General features: G+C 42.7%; 1 protein-coding gene across 1 annotated transcript; it reads left to right on the top strand.

Annotated features, from left to right (window-relative positions):
* Nucleotides 1-1,792: 1,792 nt before the first annotated feature.
* On the top strand, nt 1,793-13,529 carry LOC137588633 (cilia- and flagella-associated protein 337). The gene is made up of 15 exons (XM_068305799.1): nt 1,793-1,857; nt 2,937-3,177; nt 3,293-3,439; nt 3,706-3,828; nt 4,006-4,177; nt 4,271-4,317; nt 4,403-4,534; nt 4,613-4,801; nt 5,693-5,884; nt 5,996-6,460; nt 6,565-6,714; nt 11,445-11,629; nt 12,237-12,376; nt 13,023-13,171; nt 13,257-13,529. Exons 2-15 carry the CDS (start codon nt 3,028-3,030, stop codon nt 13,470-13,472), a joined length of 2,457 nt encoding a protein of 818 aa, XP_068161900.1. The 5' UTR covers nt 1,793-1,857; nt 2,937-3,027; the 3' UTR covers nt 13,473-13,529.
* The last annotated feature ends 1,761 nt before the right edge of the window (nt 13,530-15,290 follow it).

Below are 15,290 nucleotides of genomic sequence, written 5' to 3'. Positions count from 1 at the left end.
TGAGGAACTATATTTCCCAGTCCCATAGTGAAGGAGAAGGGGGGAGATGAGGGCGGGTCACGGGTGTATAATTACCCCGAGTGGACGGCAGTGCGCTGCTGCCGCCACCGTGTGAGTACCGCTGAGTGGAAATGTCGGAGAGAGGAGGAAAAATACATTATTGATGTGATTATTGTAGTTTTATGAAATTCATTAAAAATAACCAGCAGCAGCTTGAACGAATAAAGATAAGGTCGGGATGTTTCATATCTATTAACTTGTGATCATGTTGTTTTGGCTCCATCTAGTGGTGCGTCTTGGTAATGACAGGTAAGTTAATAGAGGCAAAGCACTGCTATTGCTGCTTCACTCACATGGAACAGATGAGACAACTTGACCACTTAAATCCTGCTTAAAACTGTGCATCTGATTGATTGACTGAACATAATCAATATCATGTGGTGGTTGAACCAATCCATGAGGAGGCAGATTACAGTCAGTGCTGATGGGGACACTGATGGTGTAAATTGTTGTATGCTCATGTCCCCTTAGAAACTTGTAGCTGTGCCGATTTTGTTACTGATTAATTTCAGATAATCTTTAAAAGTTAATGTAGAACAACAAACTGGCTGACTTTCAGAGGACAGACTGCCCAATTACAATTTTAAATGAACTCATTTACTTCATTGCTTCACTTCCCTTCTTGCTCTGTAGGAGTGACCACATGTCAGAGTTATTATTGAAACTTGTACTGAACCAAGTTTATTTAATGTTATTTGTTGTTCAATTATTCAGATCAATGACACAGAATACAGGTAAAATACACTCAGAATTTATAAAATAAAAGAAACATACAGAGGTAGAGAAAGTATTAGCGGTGGCCTGATCTGTGAAAGTAATCAAGGAGTTCACACTTTATTCTCTGTATATTGACAGCGTTGTCTTCTAAAGCAGTATTTTGGCATTAAAATCATATATGAAATGAATGAAATAGATATCTGAGCTAGCTACTGTTGTGTAAAGTCTGTAATATTAGCATAGGTGGATATTCCCTGAAGATCAGGCCCCACTGGAGCTGTATGTAGTGTCCTCATTAAACTTAGCAGGAGGCTGCTCCGGATAGCTCACGCTCACTGAAGTGCTAAGAAAAAGTGCTGACAGCTACCTAAGAATGATTAAACAGAGTTAGAAGACTATGCTGTAAGGCTTGAATGACAGATTATTCTATTTTTAATTTCTCTGTTTTCATAGTTTTTCATTCTGCAGCATCATGACATTAGTTCATTATTTCTCCACGGTCCTTATTTAATTGAGACCAAACTGCCTGTCTTGACATTAGCAGACCTTAACTCCCCTGGCTCCTCCAGACTTTTTCTTTTAATGATTAATCCATGGAGTTTCTGGACTTACAGCTCTACTACCCCCAACAAACCTGCAGTTATTTTAGAAACTTGTCTCCTCTTGGTGATATGTTGACTTTCCTCCCTCTCAGAGAGGTCAAACACTTGAGATGAATTGCTCATTGATCTGTGGAAGCAGGCATTCCTCGCCTGTCCGGATACAAGACACTTTGTTTGAGCCAATCGGGTTTGCCTGAAAAGACAGAGGAGAAGCTACGGAAACGAATCTCCTGCAGGTTTGGACTCAGTGATGTGAGGTTCACAGCTTGGCCTCAGCGAATGTGGAATGAACCCGCTGCATTTTTGTTTGTCACCAGGACTCCGGGATTTGTGCTGGACGATATGGATGAAATCTAGAATACAAAGAACCGTATTTGGCTTCTGAAAAGTTTGTTAAGCTCAGCATGATGAAAACTTCAAGACACAAAAAAAATCCTTGGGCTCTGTATGACGCAGAAGTACCACCCAGCAGGCTTTGGTGAGTTTTCTTGTTCTTCTTAATTTAACATTATTATATATGACTGGTCACTATTGAATTAATATGTGAATGCGTTACAAGTAATATGTAGGGTGTACCTCATTATAATCCTTTACAAGATTCATCATAAATGTAATGCATGAGGTGGCAAACAACATCATTAAAATAAATTTATGCAGGAGTAATGATGTTTACTTACATGTTGTCCTGTCAAATCTAACCCCGTCAAATAAAAAAAGTAATGATTCAAACCAAATGATCAGCTGGTTTTCATCATCATCATTCCAGCCTTCATCCATCACTCACACGTTCAGCCTTGAAAGAAGTTCCAGCAAAACTTTATTACTTAACAACTGCTTTCATCAAAAAGACATTTACACACGTATTCAACAGCTAACACAGTTCAATCGCTTCATTATGCTATGGTCCCATTAGCTTTGGTTGACTTTGTGGGATGAGTATGACGGACAGGATCATTCTTGCTTGTGTTGATAAACCTGGAAACGCGCTCACAGTGTTTCTTTTTGCTGCAGCTTTAAGTCTCCCTTGGCAACAGGTCCACACAGAGGCTGCAGGTGGTGAGAAGATTTTGGTCTTTTAAATGAATCTCCCCAAACCTGTTCAAACCATTCCCTCAACCACTTATTTACCATTCAAAACATATTGAAAGCACCTATCAAGACCCGTCAATCAGTTTACATATTTCCCTATTATACAAAACAAGTCTTATATCATTCAAGGTTTCATATGCTGGCACTTTGGATCAGTGTGTTGTTCAAGAACTGCCACTTGGGAGTGCTGCTTTCATTCTCACAATGAATGATGGGATTAATCCTAATCCTTTGACTCATGTTAGAGTAACAAATTAAAAATGCTACAGAACATTCTAGTGGCTGCTCCAAATCCACTGGAATCCTAATTTCACCAAACCTTGATAAGTTAGGGTGAATCTAGTGGACCCTGAAATCAGCAAAAAGTTAGATGGAAGACCTGGCATTAGAGATTGTCTCTATCACTTGTCAATCATCTGCACAAATTATTTCCTTTTCTTTCAAATGATCAATACATTCCTTTTGCAGTGATCAAACATGTGGGGTCAGTCCTGCAGAGAGACTGAGTCCCAAACACCTGAGGCTGCTGCGTGATGCGTTCACTGGTGCTGCAGAACAGATGCACGACAAAAGACTGAGCATGAGAAATGGAAAAAACAGAGGAGGGGAGGAAAAGCTCGGTATGAATTTGCAGGAGTTTCAGGAGGTTCTGAGGTCTGTTATCGGTCCAGATATTGAGGACACATGGGTTGAGAGATTTTTCGATGAGGTGAGGAGGCATAAACCTTAAATAAAGACATGTATTGTAAATTATTACAAAATGATTCCATTTTTTTTAGGATTGACGACATAAACCATTAGTGTTTTCACTGCTTTATATCCAGGTAGACGTGACTTGTACCGGCCAGGTGACTCTGCAGCAGTTATGCTCGTACCTGCTGTTGGAGTACACCGACAGAGAACGTGCCTCCATCCCAAGAGCAGCTCTCCAGGACTCCCAGCCGCTGATCAGACACTGTCCTCACAACAAAGTAGGTCCAAACAGAAAGGGCACATCCTTGTGGGATGCTTCAGAGATAAAACGTTTACTCTGATTGGCCTAATGGCTTCAGCAAAGACAGCTTATGTCACCTTGTCCAGGGACTGCAGAGGGCAGGAAGCTGGTAGATAAAACTCAAAAGAACCCACAGAAAAATGTTGCTGTTATTTTGACAAATAAATCTAATAAATAAATCTTTTTTTTTTTTTTTAAAGTAAAACTTTCATAACTTTCAACTTTCATGCTGGTTCTCTTCAGCGAGAGGCGACGGTGCGCGTGGTTGCTGTCTGCCATCCTCCTCCACTCCGCTATGTTAGTGTCAGTAAAGGGGGTCAGATCACTGTCTGGAACAGCAGCCTACACGTCTGTAAAAGTCTAGGGGTGAGTGACAGACATCATCATGCTGCTTTTACATCCTGCTGAAACACACACACACACACACACACACACACACACACACACACACACACACACACACACACACACACACACACACACACACACACATATACACACATATACACATCCTTCTGTATATTTTTTTATTCCTTGTTGCAGCTCGCTGGAGACCCAACACAAGAAGTGGCCAATACCAGGAGATTCAGAGGCTGGACCACTGATGCTGTCTGCATGGGCAATGTCCATAAGGTTGTCATAGCGACTGACTGCAGGGATTTGCACTTTGTCAATGTCTCTACAACCAATGTGTCTGAGGATATCCACCTATTTGGTATACTTGACACATCTGGCCACAAATATATTGAATTATTGTGTAATATCAAATTATTCAAATGTCAAATCTTTGTCTCATTATTCCTGCCAGGCTTCCGTAGTGTCCCAACCGCTCTTTGTTACTGGTATGACGTTCAGGTAGGACAACTCATTCCTTGAAATGTTCTTTTCAACTGGACAAATTCAATCTGAATTCACTACATTTATTACTCCTTCATTCAAGAATCCAAGGCGACCCTCCCTGCTTCTACTGGGAGATGAAAAAGGAGGAATTCACCTCTTGTGGTTTCTGAGTCCGACTCAAGGTCTTTTCAAGAACCAGAAAGAGAACGGCCTGCAGAGGATCTTTTTCCCGGTAAACTTCTCCGTCTCAACCTTGTCTACATTCAAGTGTCAACATGTGAGCAGATATTGTTTTCCATCGTGTCAACAGGACCTCCGTGAACACAGCAAAACGGTCTCCTACCGTCACATCCCCGACGTCCACCAGGAGCCCATCAACAGGGTGAAGTTTGAGCCTGGCGCCAACACCATCATGACCTCATCAGAAAGTGACAAAACCTCTGTGGTCTTTATGAACGCCACGCTGAAGCAAGAGCCTTATATCTGGAAATTTAAGCAGGTAAGTACTGTATTTCTGCCTGATTTCATGTTAAATAAATGGTTATTATAGAGTTTTATATTCTAATTTTATAAATATAATTATGTTTCATAATTTTTGTTCTCCGCGGTGCACTGGCGCCGTGCCCGGAGTGTCTCCCGCCTCATGCCCTATGCCAGCAGAGAACGGCTCCAGCTCCCCGTGACCCGCTATGGCGGATGAAGCGGCAGAAAATGAATGAATGAATGCATGAATTTTTTTTTCTTAGGTTGTCTAATAATGTTATCATTTTATATTGTGTTGTTTTTTTGAGGATTAATATCAATTATATTTTTCATTAAAATAAGGTTTTTAGACATTTATTCCTTCACAAATTATGGTAATAGAATATAATAAAGAAGAACAGGCAGAGATTTGATTTTCCTCCAGTTCTGTTGTGGATGGAGGTCAGACAGATCCGTCTGGGTCACGGTGCTCCGGTTGGAGTGACGCTGACCTCAGAGCTTCAAGGTTTGGAAATCACACTCCCCATTCAGATCTGTCTGCATGCAGAAAAAGTGTGAATGTGATTATGTGCCAAAAGCTACGCAGCATAACTTATCCAGAAGACCAAACGTGAGACGCGAGTCGAGCTGCTTTCACTAAAGTCGACTCCCACTCAGGGTGCAGAGATAGACAGTGCCTCAGCGTGTGTGAAAAAGAAATGCCGCTGCAGCACAAAAAGTGGGTGGTGATGCTTCCTGTTATTCACAATGTTGGGGGTTTTTTTTGTTTTTTTTCCATGAGTAGTCTAATTTTACTCTCCAATTAACTGTCTGGATATTTATTTTTCATTGCGCCATTAAACACGAGCTCACCAGAGAGTTCACGTCTAGCCAGGGTGATATTCACCATGTTTCTGTCTAATTCCAGGGGGCTAAATGTTTTGACTACGATGCATCTCTGCAGCTGATGGTCACAGGAGGTTGTGACCGAGCAGTCAGACTCTGGACTCGATTTGTGACCACACGCCCTGTGGCTGTCCTGCTGGGTCACAGAAGCAGTGTTCTGGATGTTTCCATCTATCAACCTGCTGAGCAGATCTTCAGCTACTCCAGAGATGCCGTGAGTCATTAAGGGAATAAAGTAAATCCGATTAACTTAATGTAATTTACTGTTTCACAGAAATGAAAATATTGTTACCTTCTAGCTAGCTGAATGTCGTCACTTTTTCAGGAACTGAGGATTTGGGACATTTCAAGCCAGCACTGTCTGAAAAACATCCCTCTCACCTTCCCCTGCCAGCAGCCTAGTCGAATCCCTGAACATGGAAACTTCCCTTTCCTGTTGCTAAGCCCTCCTTTGTCTGAACGTGCTCATTTAGTGGTGGGATGCAAAGATTATCTGGCTCTGCTTCACCTAGCTGAAGCTGGAAGTGGGGATGGGTGGCTAATGGAGGAAAGAAGGGGACCCAGGCCACACATTCAAAGTGGCCCAGGTCTTTCCTGTGCCTTGTATAACCCCACCCTCAGAAAGGTGGTGACTTGTCACACTGACTCATCCGTGTCCGTGTGGGACGTAGAGACAGGAAAGAGGAGGTTGAAGATCTTTAACGCCCACGGAGGAGAAGATCTCACCTGCATGGCTCTGGACTCGTCCCACAGACGGCTGATCACAGGGGCTCCAAACGGAACTGTTAAGGTTCAGTTTGAATGTGACTTAAATATTCATTTCTCATATATGTGATACCATAAAGAGTTTTGTGTTATCATGAAGAACTTCTTACACTGACCTACCCCCAGCAGGTGTGGAACTTACTAAATGGCCTCAACTTGCATAAAATGGAGCCTGTCACTAACTCTGAGGTCACCGGGTTGATCTGTCTCCCTGGAAACCAGCTGCTGGCTGTGGGGTGGAGCCGGCGGATTGCTCAGTACAACATTGCAGCTGCCAAGGTAAAAATTGAGGGTACTGTACTTACATGGGATTTCTCAGTGAGTAACTTAACACCAGGGTGAACATTAGTGAGCCTCTGGCTCCTCTGAATGAAGACTTCAGTCCTCTGAAACAAGTTCACACCGTTGCTGACGGAACCACGAGGCAGACATGTCCCAGGGTCTCAGACAACTTTTGAACAGCAACAAAGTTGACATGTGAGCAAAATTACATTTTTATAGAGAGAACAGATTACAACAGATTATAATCTGGTGCTGTAGGTGTTTTTTTTCTGATTATAGTAGAATTAACTTGTGTAATTCTTTTTGTTTGATACCACAAAATTGTACTTCAATTCAAACTGCTTAACTTTATTTTTAACTGTTTTTTTTTTTTTTTTCAAGCAAACAAGTAAACACTAAAATGAAATTGATGTGCTGTATATAGGACACACAGTAGTTTCACAGTAGAACGCATCCTGTAACACATCATCTGGTATTTCATGACGGTCTATTCATGATTTCAGAAAACAGAAACAAAAAATTATAGTTTTTTTTAAAAATCTTGTGACTCACAGGTGTTTCTGAAAAGTGTAACACACACCCAGTCACACGTGACACATTCAGAGTGCTAGTGCTCCCTCACAATTCTTTTGCCAGATGTTAATGAATCCCACACAAACAGCTGTCACCATAGTTACCAATCTGGTAGAGACTTAAAATAAAGCTGTACTAGTGTCATAAAGCAGACATTATTTAGCTAAATTATTACAGAAATCTATAATACAATTTTACAGAATATATAAAAATTATATCCACCCCTACATTTGTAGTTCACAACATGTATCTTCTTCTTTTCCTTTCGGCTTTTCCCTTCAGGGGTCGCCACAGCGAATCAATTTCCTCCATCTAGCCCTGTCCTTTGAATCCTCTTCTCTCACACCAACTACCTTCATGTCTTCCCTCATTACATCCATAAACCTCCTCTTTGGTCTTCCTCTAGGCCTCCTGCCTGGCAGTTCAAAACTCAGCATCCTTCTACCAATATATTCACTATCTCTCCTCTGGACATGTCCAAACCATCTCAGTCTGGCCTCTCTGACTTTATCTCCAAGACCTCTAACATGTGCTGTCCCTCTGATGTTCACATTCCTGATCCTATCCTTCCTGGTCACTCCCAGAGAGAACCTCAGCATCTTCATCTCTGCTACCTCCAGCTCTGTCTCCTGTCTTTTCTTCAGTGACACTGTCTCTAGACCAAACAACATCGCTGGTCTCACCACAGTTTTGTACACCTTTCCCTTCATTTTAGCTGAAACTCTTCTATCACACATCACACCTGACACTTTCCTCCACCCGTTCCATCCTGCCTGGACACGCTTCTTCACCTCTTTTCCACACTCTCCATTGCTCTGGACTGTTGAGCCTAAGTACTTAAAATCCTCCACCTTCTTGATCTCTTCTCCCTCTAACCTCACTATTCCACTTGGGTCCCTCTCATTCACACACATGTACTCTGTCTTACTGCGGCTAACCTTCATTCCTCTCCTTTCCAGGACAAACCTCCACCTCTCTAGCTTCTCCTCCACCTGTTCCCTGCTCTCACTGCAGATCACAATGTCATCTGCAAACATCATCGTCCATGGAGATTCCTGTCTAACCTCGTCTGTCAGCCTGTCCATCACCATGGCAAACAAGAAGGGGCTCAGAGCTGATCCCTGATGCAGTCCCACCTCCACCTTGAACTCCTCTGTCACACCTACAGCACACCTCACCACTGTCTTACAGTCCTCATACATGTCCTGCACCGCTCTAACATACTTCTCCAGACTTCCTCATACAATACCACAGTTCCTCTCTGGGCACCCTGTCATAAGCTTTCTCCAGATCTACAAAAACACAATGCAGCTCCCTCTGGCCTTCTCTGTACTTCTCTATCAACATCCTCAAAGCAAATACTGCATCTGTAGTACTCTTTTTTGGCATGAAACCATACTGCTGCTCACAAATGTTCACTTCTGCCCTTAGTCTAGCTTCCACTACTCTCTCCCATAACTTCATTGTATGGCTCATCAGCTTTATTCCTCTGTAGTTGCCACAACTCTGCACATCTCCCTTGTTCTTAAAAATGGGCACCAGCACACTTCTCCTCCATTCCTCGGGCATCTTCTCACTATCTAAGATCCTGTTGAACAACCCAGTCAGAAACTCTACCGCCACCTCTCCTAGACACTTCCATACCTCTACAGGTATATCATCAGGACCGACTGCCTTTCCACTCTTCATCCTCTTCAATGCCCTCCTCACTTCATCCTGACTAATCTTTGCTACATCCTGGTCCACAACAGTGACCTCTTCTAGTCTTTGTTCCCTCTCATTTTCTACGTTCATCAACTCTTCAAAGTACTCTTTCCATCTTCCCATCACACTACTGGCACCTGTCAATAGACTTCCATCCCTATCCTTAATCACCCTAACCTGCTGCACGTCCTTCCCATCTCTATCTCTCTGTCTTGCCAACCGATATAGATCAGTCTCTCCCTCCTTACTGTCCAACCTAGCATACAAGTCATCATAAGCTTCTTGTTTGGCCTTTGCTACCTCTACCTTCACCTTACGCTGCATCTCCCTGTACTCCTGTCTACTCTCCTCAGTCCTCTCAGTGTCCCACTTCCTCTTGGCTAACCTCTTTCTCTGTATACACTCCTGTACCTCCTCATTCCACCACCAAGTCTCTTTATCTACTTTCCTTCCAGATGACACACCAAGTACTCTCCTACCTGTCTCCCTGATCACATTAGCTGTAGATGTCCAGTCATCTGGAAGCACCTCCTGACCACCCAGAGCCTGTCTTAACTCCTTCCTAAAAGTCATGCAACACTCTTCCTTTTTCAGCTTCCACCATTTCGTCTTCTGCTCTGCCTTTGCCCTCTTCATCTTCCTCACCACCAGAGTCATCCTACACACCACCATCCTATGCTGTTTGGCTACACTCTCACCTACCACTACTTTGCAGTCACTGATCTCTTTCAGGTTACACCGTCTACACAAGATGTAGTCTACCTGTGTGCTCCTACCGCCACTCTTATAGGTCACTCTATGTTCCTGCCTCTTCTGGAAGAAAGTATTCACTACAGCCATTTCCATCCTTTTTGCAAAGTCAACTACCATCTGTCCTTCTGCGTTCCTCTCCTGGATACCAAACCTGCCCATCACCTCCTCATCACCTCTGTTTCCTGCACCAACATGTCCATTGAAGTCTGCTCCAATGACAACTCTCTCACTTCTAGGCATGCTCTGCATCACTTCATCAAGGTCCGACCAGAATTTCTCCTTCTCCTCCAGCTCACATCCTACCTGTGGAGCATACCCGCTAACAACATTGAACATCACACCTTCTATTTCTAGCTTCAGACTCATCACTCTATCTGACACTCTTTTTACCTCCAGGACATTCCTAACAAACTCCTCCTTCAAGATAACTCCTACTCCATTTCTCTTCCCATCTACACCATGATAGAACAACTTGAACCCTGCTCCTAAAGTTCGAGCCTTGCTACCTTTCCACCTGGTCTCCTGGACACACAGTATGTCTACCTTCCTCCTCTGCATCATGTCAACCAACTCTCTACCTTTTCCTGTCATAGTTCCAACATTCAACGTCCCTACTCTCAGTCCTATACTCTTGGTGTTCCTCTTCTCTTTCTTCGTGCGAACGCACTTTCCTCCTCTCCTTCTTCGACCAACAGTAATCCAATTTCCACCGGCGCCCTGTAGGTCAACAGCGCCGATGGCGGTCGTTGTTAACCCGGGCCTCGACCGATCCGGTATGGAAGTCATAGGTTTGATTCGCATCTTTGATTTGGCAAAAGTTTTACGCCGGATGCCCTTCCTGACGCAACCCTCTGTATTTATCCGGGCTTGGGACCGGCACAATAAGACACTGGCTTGTGTCCTCTTGTGGCTACATTAGTTCACAACATGTATGCTTCAACTAATCAAGATGAAGTGTTGCCGGTGCCAGTGGTGAGATCAGAGGATTCTGTGCCGTACAAAACATCTCATCTATTCCTAAGTATAAATCCACGGTACCAGACTTTCAGTATTTTAAAAGTGACTACAACATTGCAGCCCAGAGGTGAAAATATATCTATAAACCAGAGAAGGAAATAGAGATGCAACCCACAAATCAGGGCAGTGCTAGCGTCATCCACTAGGTCTTGGCTTGGGGACCAGAGGGTGACCAGTTCAAGACCAGCAAGCACTGAAAAAGGATGGAGTGAGAACTGGTAGTTGGAGAGCTGCCAGTTCACCTCCTGAGCAACCCCTTGAGCAAGACACCGACCCCCACAAGTTGCTCATTTTGGCGCTATGTGGCTACCCTCCGCTCTACCACTCTACCATTATGCTCTCCCAGTTTGCATGCCTACAGGCCCTTTGTGTGTGTGTGTGTGTGTGTGTGTGTGTGTGTGTGTGTGTGTGTGTGTGTGTGTGTGTGTGTGTGTGTGTGTGTGTGTGTGTGTGTGTGTGTGTGTGTGTGTGTGTGTGTGTGTGTGTGTGAGGAAATGATATGCAATGAGTTCCATAAGAAGCAACAGGCTGATGCACAGTGTGGTGCCTGAAAACAAAAATAAAAGAACTCAGGCTTTTTTTTTTTTTAAAGGCGTGTTTCAGAAAAATGATTTTTTCTTAATTCTTACATAAAACAACTTGCTTAAATATTTACATCTGTGTTTATGCTGCATATTAAGGATTTGAACATAAGAGCAGACATGACATGGAAATCCAGCGGTGTCCACGGAGCAGACATTCTGGCTGTAAGTCAGTGCACTGCTCTAGAGGTCATCGCCACGGCGAGTTACGATGGAGAGGTCGTCATCTGGAGGCTGGAGACCAAAGGACCAGCGCTCCGCCTGCAGGGACCGGCACACAGAGGGTGAGGTGACTAAAGCTTCAATGTGGAAATCAACTAAAAGTCATGCATTTGCACAAGCTGTTTAACTAAATGATAACATGCACTCAGTCATCTTCACCCATTATTGTGATATTAAAGACACAGTTCATTTGTTGTCATGATCAAACTGATTATGGAAAGAAAGCATCCTGAAACACCAAGATGGAAGCCCTTTATGTAAAGGTAGCAACAAAAAATTAAAAAGTAAAAAAATGCGTCCACAGGCATATTTAAGTACAAGTACGAATGGTTTTACTTTATTTGAGCTTTGAGTATAATATAATGCAAAGTTATGATCGCCCACTGCTTTCAAATGTATATGCTTCACAAAAAGTGTCTAGTTGTCAATAGACTCATCTCATAAGTAATGAATTCATGGTGATGCTTCTCACTCATATTTAAGATTCTGCATCCATCTTTCCCGTGTAGGGAGGTATTTTTACACTGATGTATTAATATATCATTTTATTGAAGGATCTGAGTACTTCTTTTTAAACAATCGTGGTGATTTATTTAATTATGAAACATTAATCCTTAATGGTCCTTAATGGCTATTACTTGTTTTTTTCTTGTACCTATGTACATCTAGAGTGGAGTCCCCAGTTGACTCCCTGCTGTTCCTGCAAAGCCGAGCCACCGATAGAAAGATGAGAAACAGAGGTGTCCTGGTCTCGTCGCAGGGCGGCTGCCTTTGCTTTTGGAGCATCACTGGAGACGTGCACACTTACGGTGAGTTGGATGGGAAGGGCAAAGGTGGGTGCAGATGGCATTCAGAAGAATTAGCATGTAGTTTAAAGTGGGAAGTAGATGCAGCAAACTGAATGTGTACATGTAGTTGACATGCAGCCATCAGCTTTACTAAAACCCCCCTACCCCAACAACACACACACACACCCCACTCCCAATAAGATGGATTTGCATACAGACAGAATTAGACTGAACTGTCGACTTGGCCTAGCGAATGCACCATTCCTGGCAGCCCACAACTATGTCTCTTTCCAGATCCCATCTGTGTTTAGTGGCAGGGCATTCATGCACTGTGACCACTGTATGTGCTCAAGCATGCATGAGCATTTATGTGTGTGTTTGTGTGCATAAGTCTGACTTAAAGAGTGATATAACAGGGGTGTGTGTGATGTAACAGAATGCATTAAAGGGTAGCAATTTGTCTCAGAAGTACCATTGTCATAAGTCAGGACTGTACTTGCACAGAGTCTGACTGCGAATAGATTTTCTTGCATGTCTTTGAATGAAACAGTTGTTCTACATGGAACACAAAACCTAAAGGAGGCTGTTGTTAAAAAGAGAATAAACCTACAGCAGATTATATTTCTTTATGTTTGGGAAACTGAATCACTCAATTTTGTTCCCCCAGGCCAGTTTTATGCTCCAGAGCAGCCAGGTGAGCGTGTGCTGAGCCTGAGTTCAGATCAGTCTAGAAACACCATCCTGGTCTCTGGAGACACAACAGGTTTGCTTCAGATGTGGGACATCCGTCACTTTGCACTGGAAATACAACACAAGGTGAGACAAAACATATGTTTTATACTGTATGTGGTGTGTATTTACAGTACATACCATAAAACTATGATGCTTCTTTTCTATACAGCCAGTTTATGAACGGCCTCCTCTATTGAAGTTCTGGAAGGTAAGTGAGAGAGCCCTGGTGAGCCTGGACGTCATTGAAGTGGCCGAAGGATTGTTCATCTTCACAGCCTCTGCTGATGAAATAGCATCACTGTGGACCAAAGACGGAGATCAAGTTGGTTCTTTTGGCCAGGAAGTGATGTGGAACATCTCTGAGCCAGCAACTTACCGAAGGTGAGGTGCATTAACTTGCCTGTTTTGCTCAGGAGCATATATAAACAAAATCATCCATAGAATGAGCTGGACATTAAATTTGTGATACAAAATAAATGTTTATCAAAATGTTTCTTGGTGCAATTTTTCTCCTGTAAACTTGAGCTGAAAAAAATTAATAATCAGCCAGTGGAAACACGTCTCTCTACATAACGACTCAGTTTGGCGTGAACTCTTCCGAGGTTGGAGCACTGGCGGTCATAAATGCTAAAAATAACCATGCACTTGCTGCTTGGGAAAGACGCTGGATTATTCAGGCCATAATTTCAAGAAGATGTGTAAACATGGCTGCCTTTTTGAGATTATAACTCCAACTTCTGCCAACATATAGTAGTAGAGTGCCTGGAACTTGTTCAAATGAGTGATGATATCGACAGCGAGCCCGGAATTCTTTGTGGCAAATTAAATTTAGACAATTTCACTATATCAAACTAGTTGTTTCCAGGAATGTTTGAGTCTTTAATAGCAGCTTTACTTTGGTTAAAGGTCATAAACTCCATCTTGGCTCTTCGTTGTATCCTTAACTGTATCTCTGTCAGTGCTCGTAGAATTCAGAAGACACATGTATACATTACGCACATTATGTACATTAAATACTTAATGTTATATGATCTCTTAATAAAACTGTAAAAACATGGAATATTGTTTAAATAGCATTTGGAATAGCGTTTAAAATTATGGGTTTTCCGGGGTCAGCCAGCCTCAGGCTGCAGCTCCTGTCACTCCTGTAGCTCCAATGAAATGGCTTTTAGCTGCTTTCATTATGTGGCTCTCGGGCAGCTGTCATCACTTTCCATCTTCCAGATAGCAGAAATAACCTAATGGATGGATCACTAGACAAATTGTTAGAGTCCATCATACCTCAGAGTTTGCAATAGCTTTGCAGATTTTTCTGTAGAATCCCCATCAGGACAAAATTTTTTAAAAGTGTTTTATGATCAAATCAGATCCCATCAAAACTGATGACCTGATGTAGGATCGATGTCACAAACCACATGCCCTTCAAATGCTGAATCAAAACAAGTTTTAATTTGTTAAATACAGACACACAAAAATAGCAGAAAGGTGTTTTTGTGGTTTCAATCTAATCAGCACTGGAAAAACACAGATATGGGACCAGGACTGATCTACTTTCTATATTGTCTATCCAATATAAACAGCAGTCTCAGTTTACCAAAAGTGAAATCCTGTCTGACGTCCATAGAAAGACAGAAAAGAAACTGACAGACGACTCGAGGCAGAGAGCTGAGAGTGACAACACGGAGCTCAGCGACCTCAAAACATCAGTTTCTGGTCCCACCAGTAGGAATCAGACGTTACAGGAAGACTTCCCATCAGAAGGTAACCTTTGAAACACGCAGGTGATCTATCTACCTGTCCCATCTGTCACATGTGGCTGCTCACCATTAATATCCTTTGCAGTAGCTTCCAACTTTAGTCAGCATGAGGATGTTGTAAACACTCTCACACACACACTCTCTCTCCCTCCTTCCATGAATGATACGATCCCTCCATCATTTTCCTGTCTCCCTGTGTTATTATCTATGCGAGGACAAACAGTGGTTAAGTGTGTCAGGAGGAGACGTCTGTCTGATGACATAAGTTCTCACTTTTTCATACTGGCTCGATAAATAGCTGGTCTTCTTTTAGTGCTTAATTATTGCAATAACAAATAATCAATATTTTACATTACGCTTCTGTTTGAAAACATTTAAGGCATGTAAACAAGAACCTGCCACACATGTTGGAAACATTCAGAGTCCTGAAACTGACTCTGTTGAAT

This window comes from Antennarius striatus, chromosome 21, assembly GCF_040054535.1.
Source record: "Antennarius striatus isolate MH-2024 chromosome 21, ASM4005453v1, whole genome shotgun sequence".
NCBI lineage: Eukaryota > Metazoa > Chordata > Actinopteri > Lophiiformes > Antennariidae > Antennarius > Antennarius striatus.
Note: the sequence above shows the minus strand (reverse complement) of the source record. Positions and strands in the feature narration are given on the sequence as shown.

Coding starts and splice junctions, on each gene's coding strand:
- LOC137588633 (XM_068305799.1), top strand. CDS start 3,028: ATGCACGACAAAAGACTGAGCATGAGAAATGGAAAAAACAGAGGAGGG. Junction 3,829..4,005: donor ACGTCTGTAAAAGTCTAGGG/GTGAGTGACAGA, acceptor TCCTTGTTGCAG/CTCGCTGGAGACCCAACACA. Junction 4,535..4,612: donor TGCAGAGGATCTTTTTCCCG/GTAAACTTCTCC, acceptor TCGTGTCAACAG/GACCTCCGTGAACACAGCAA.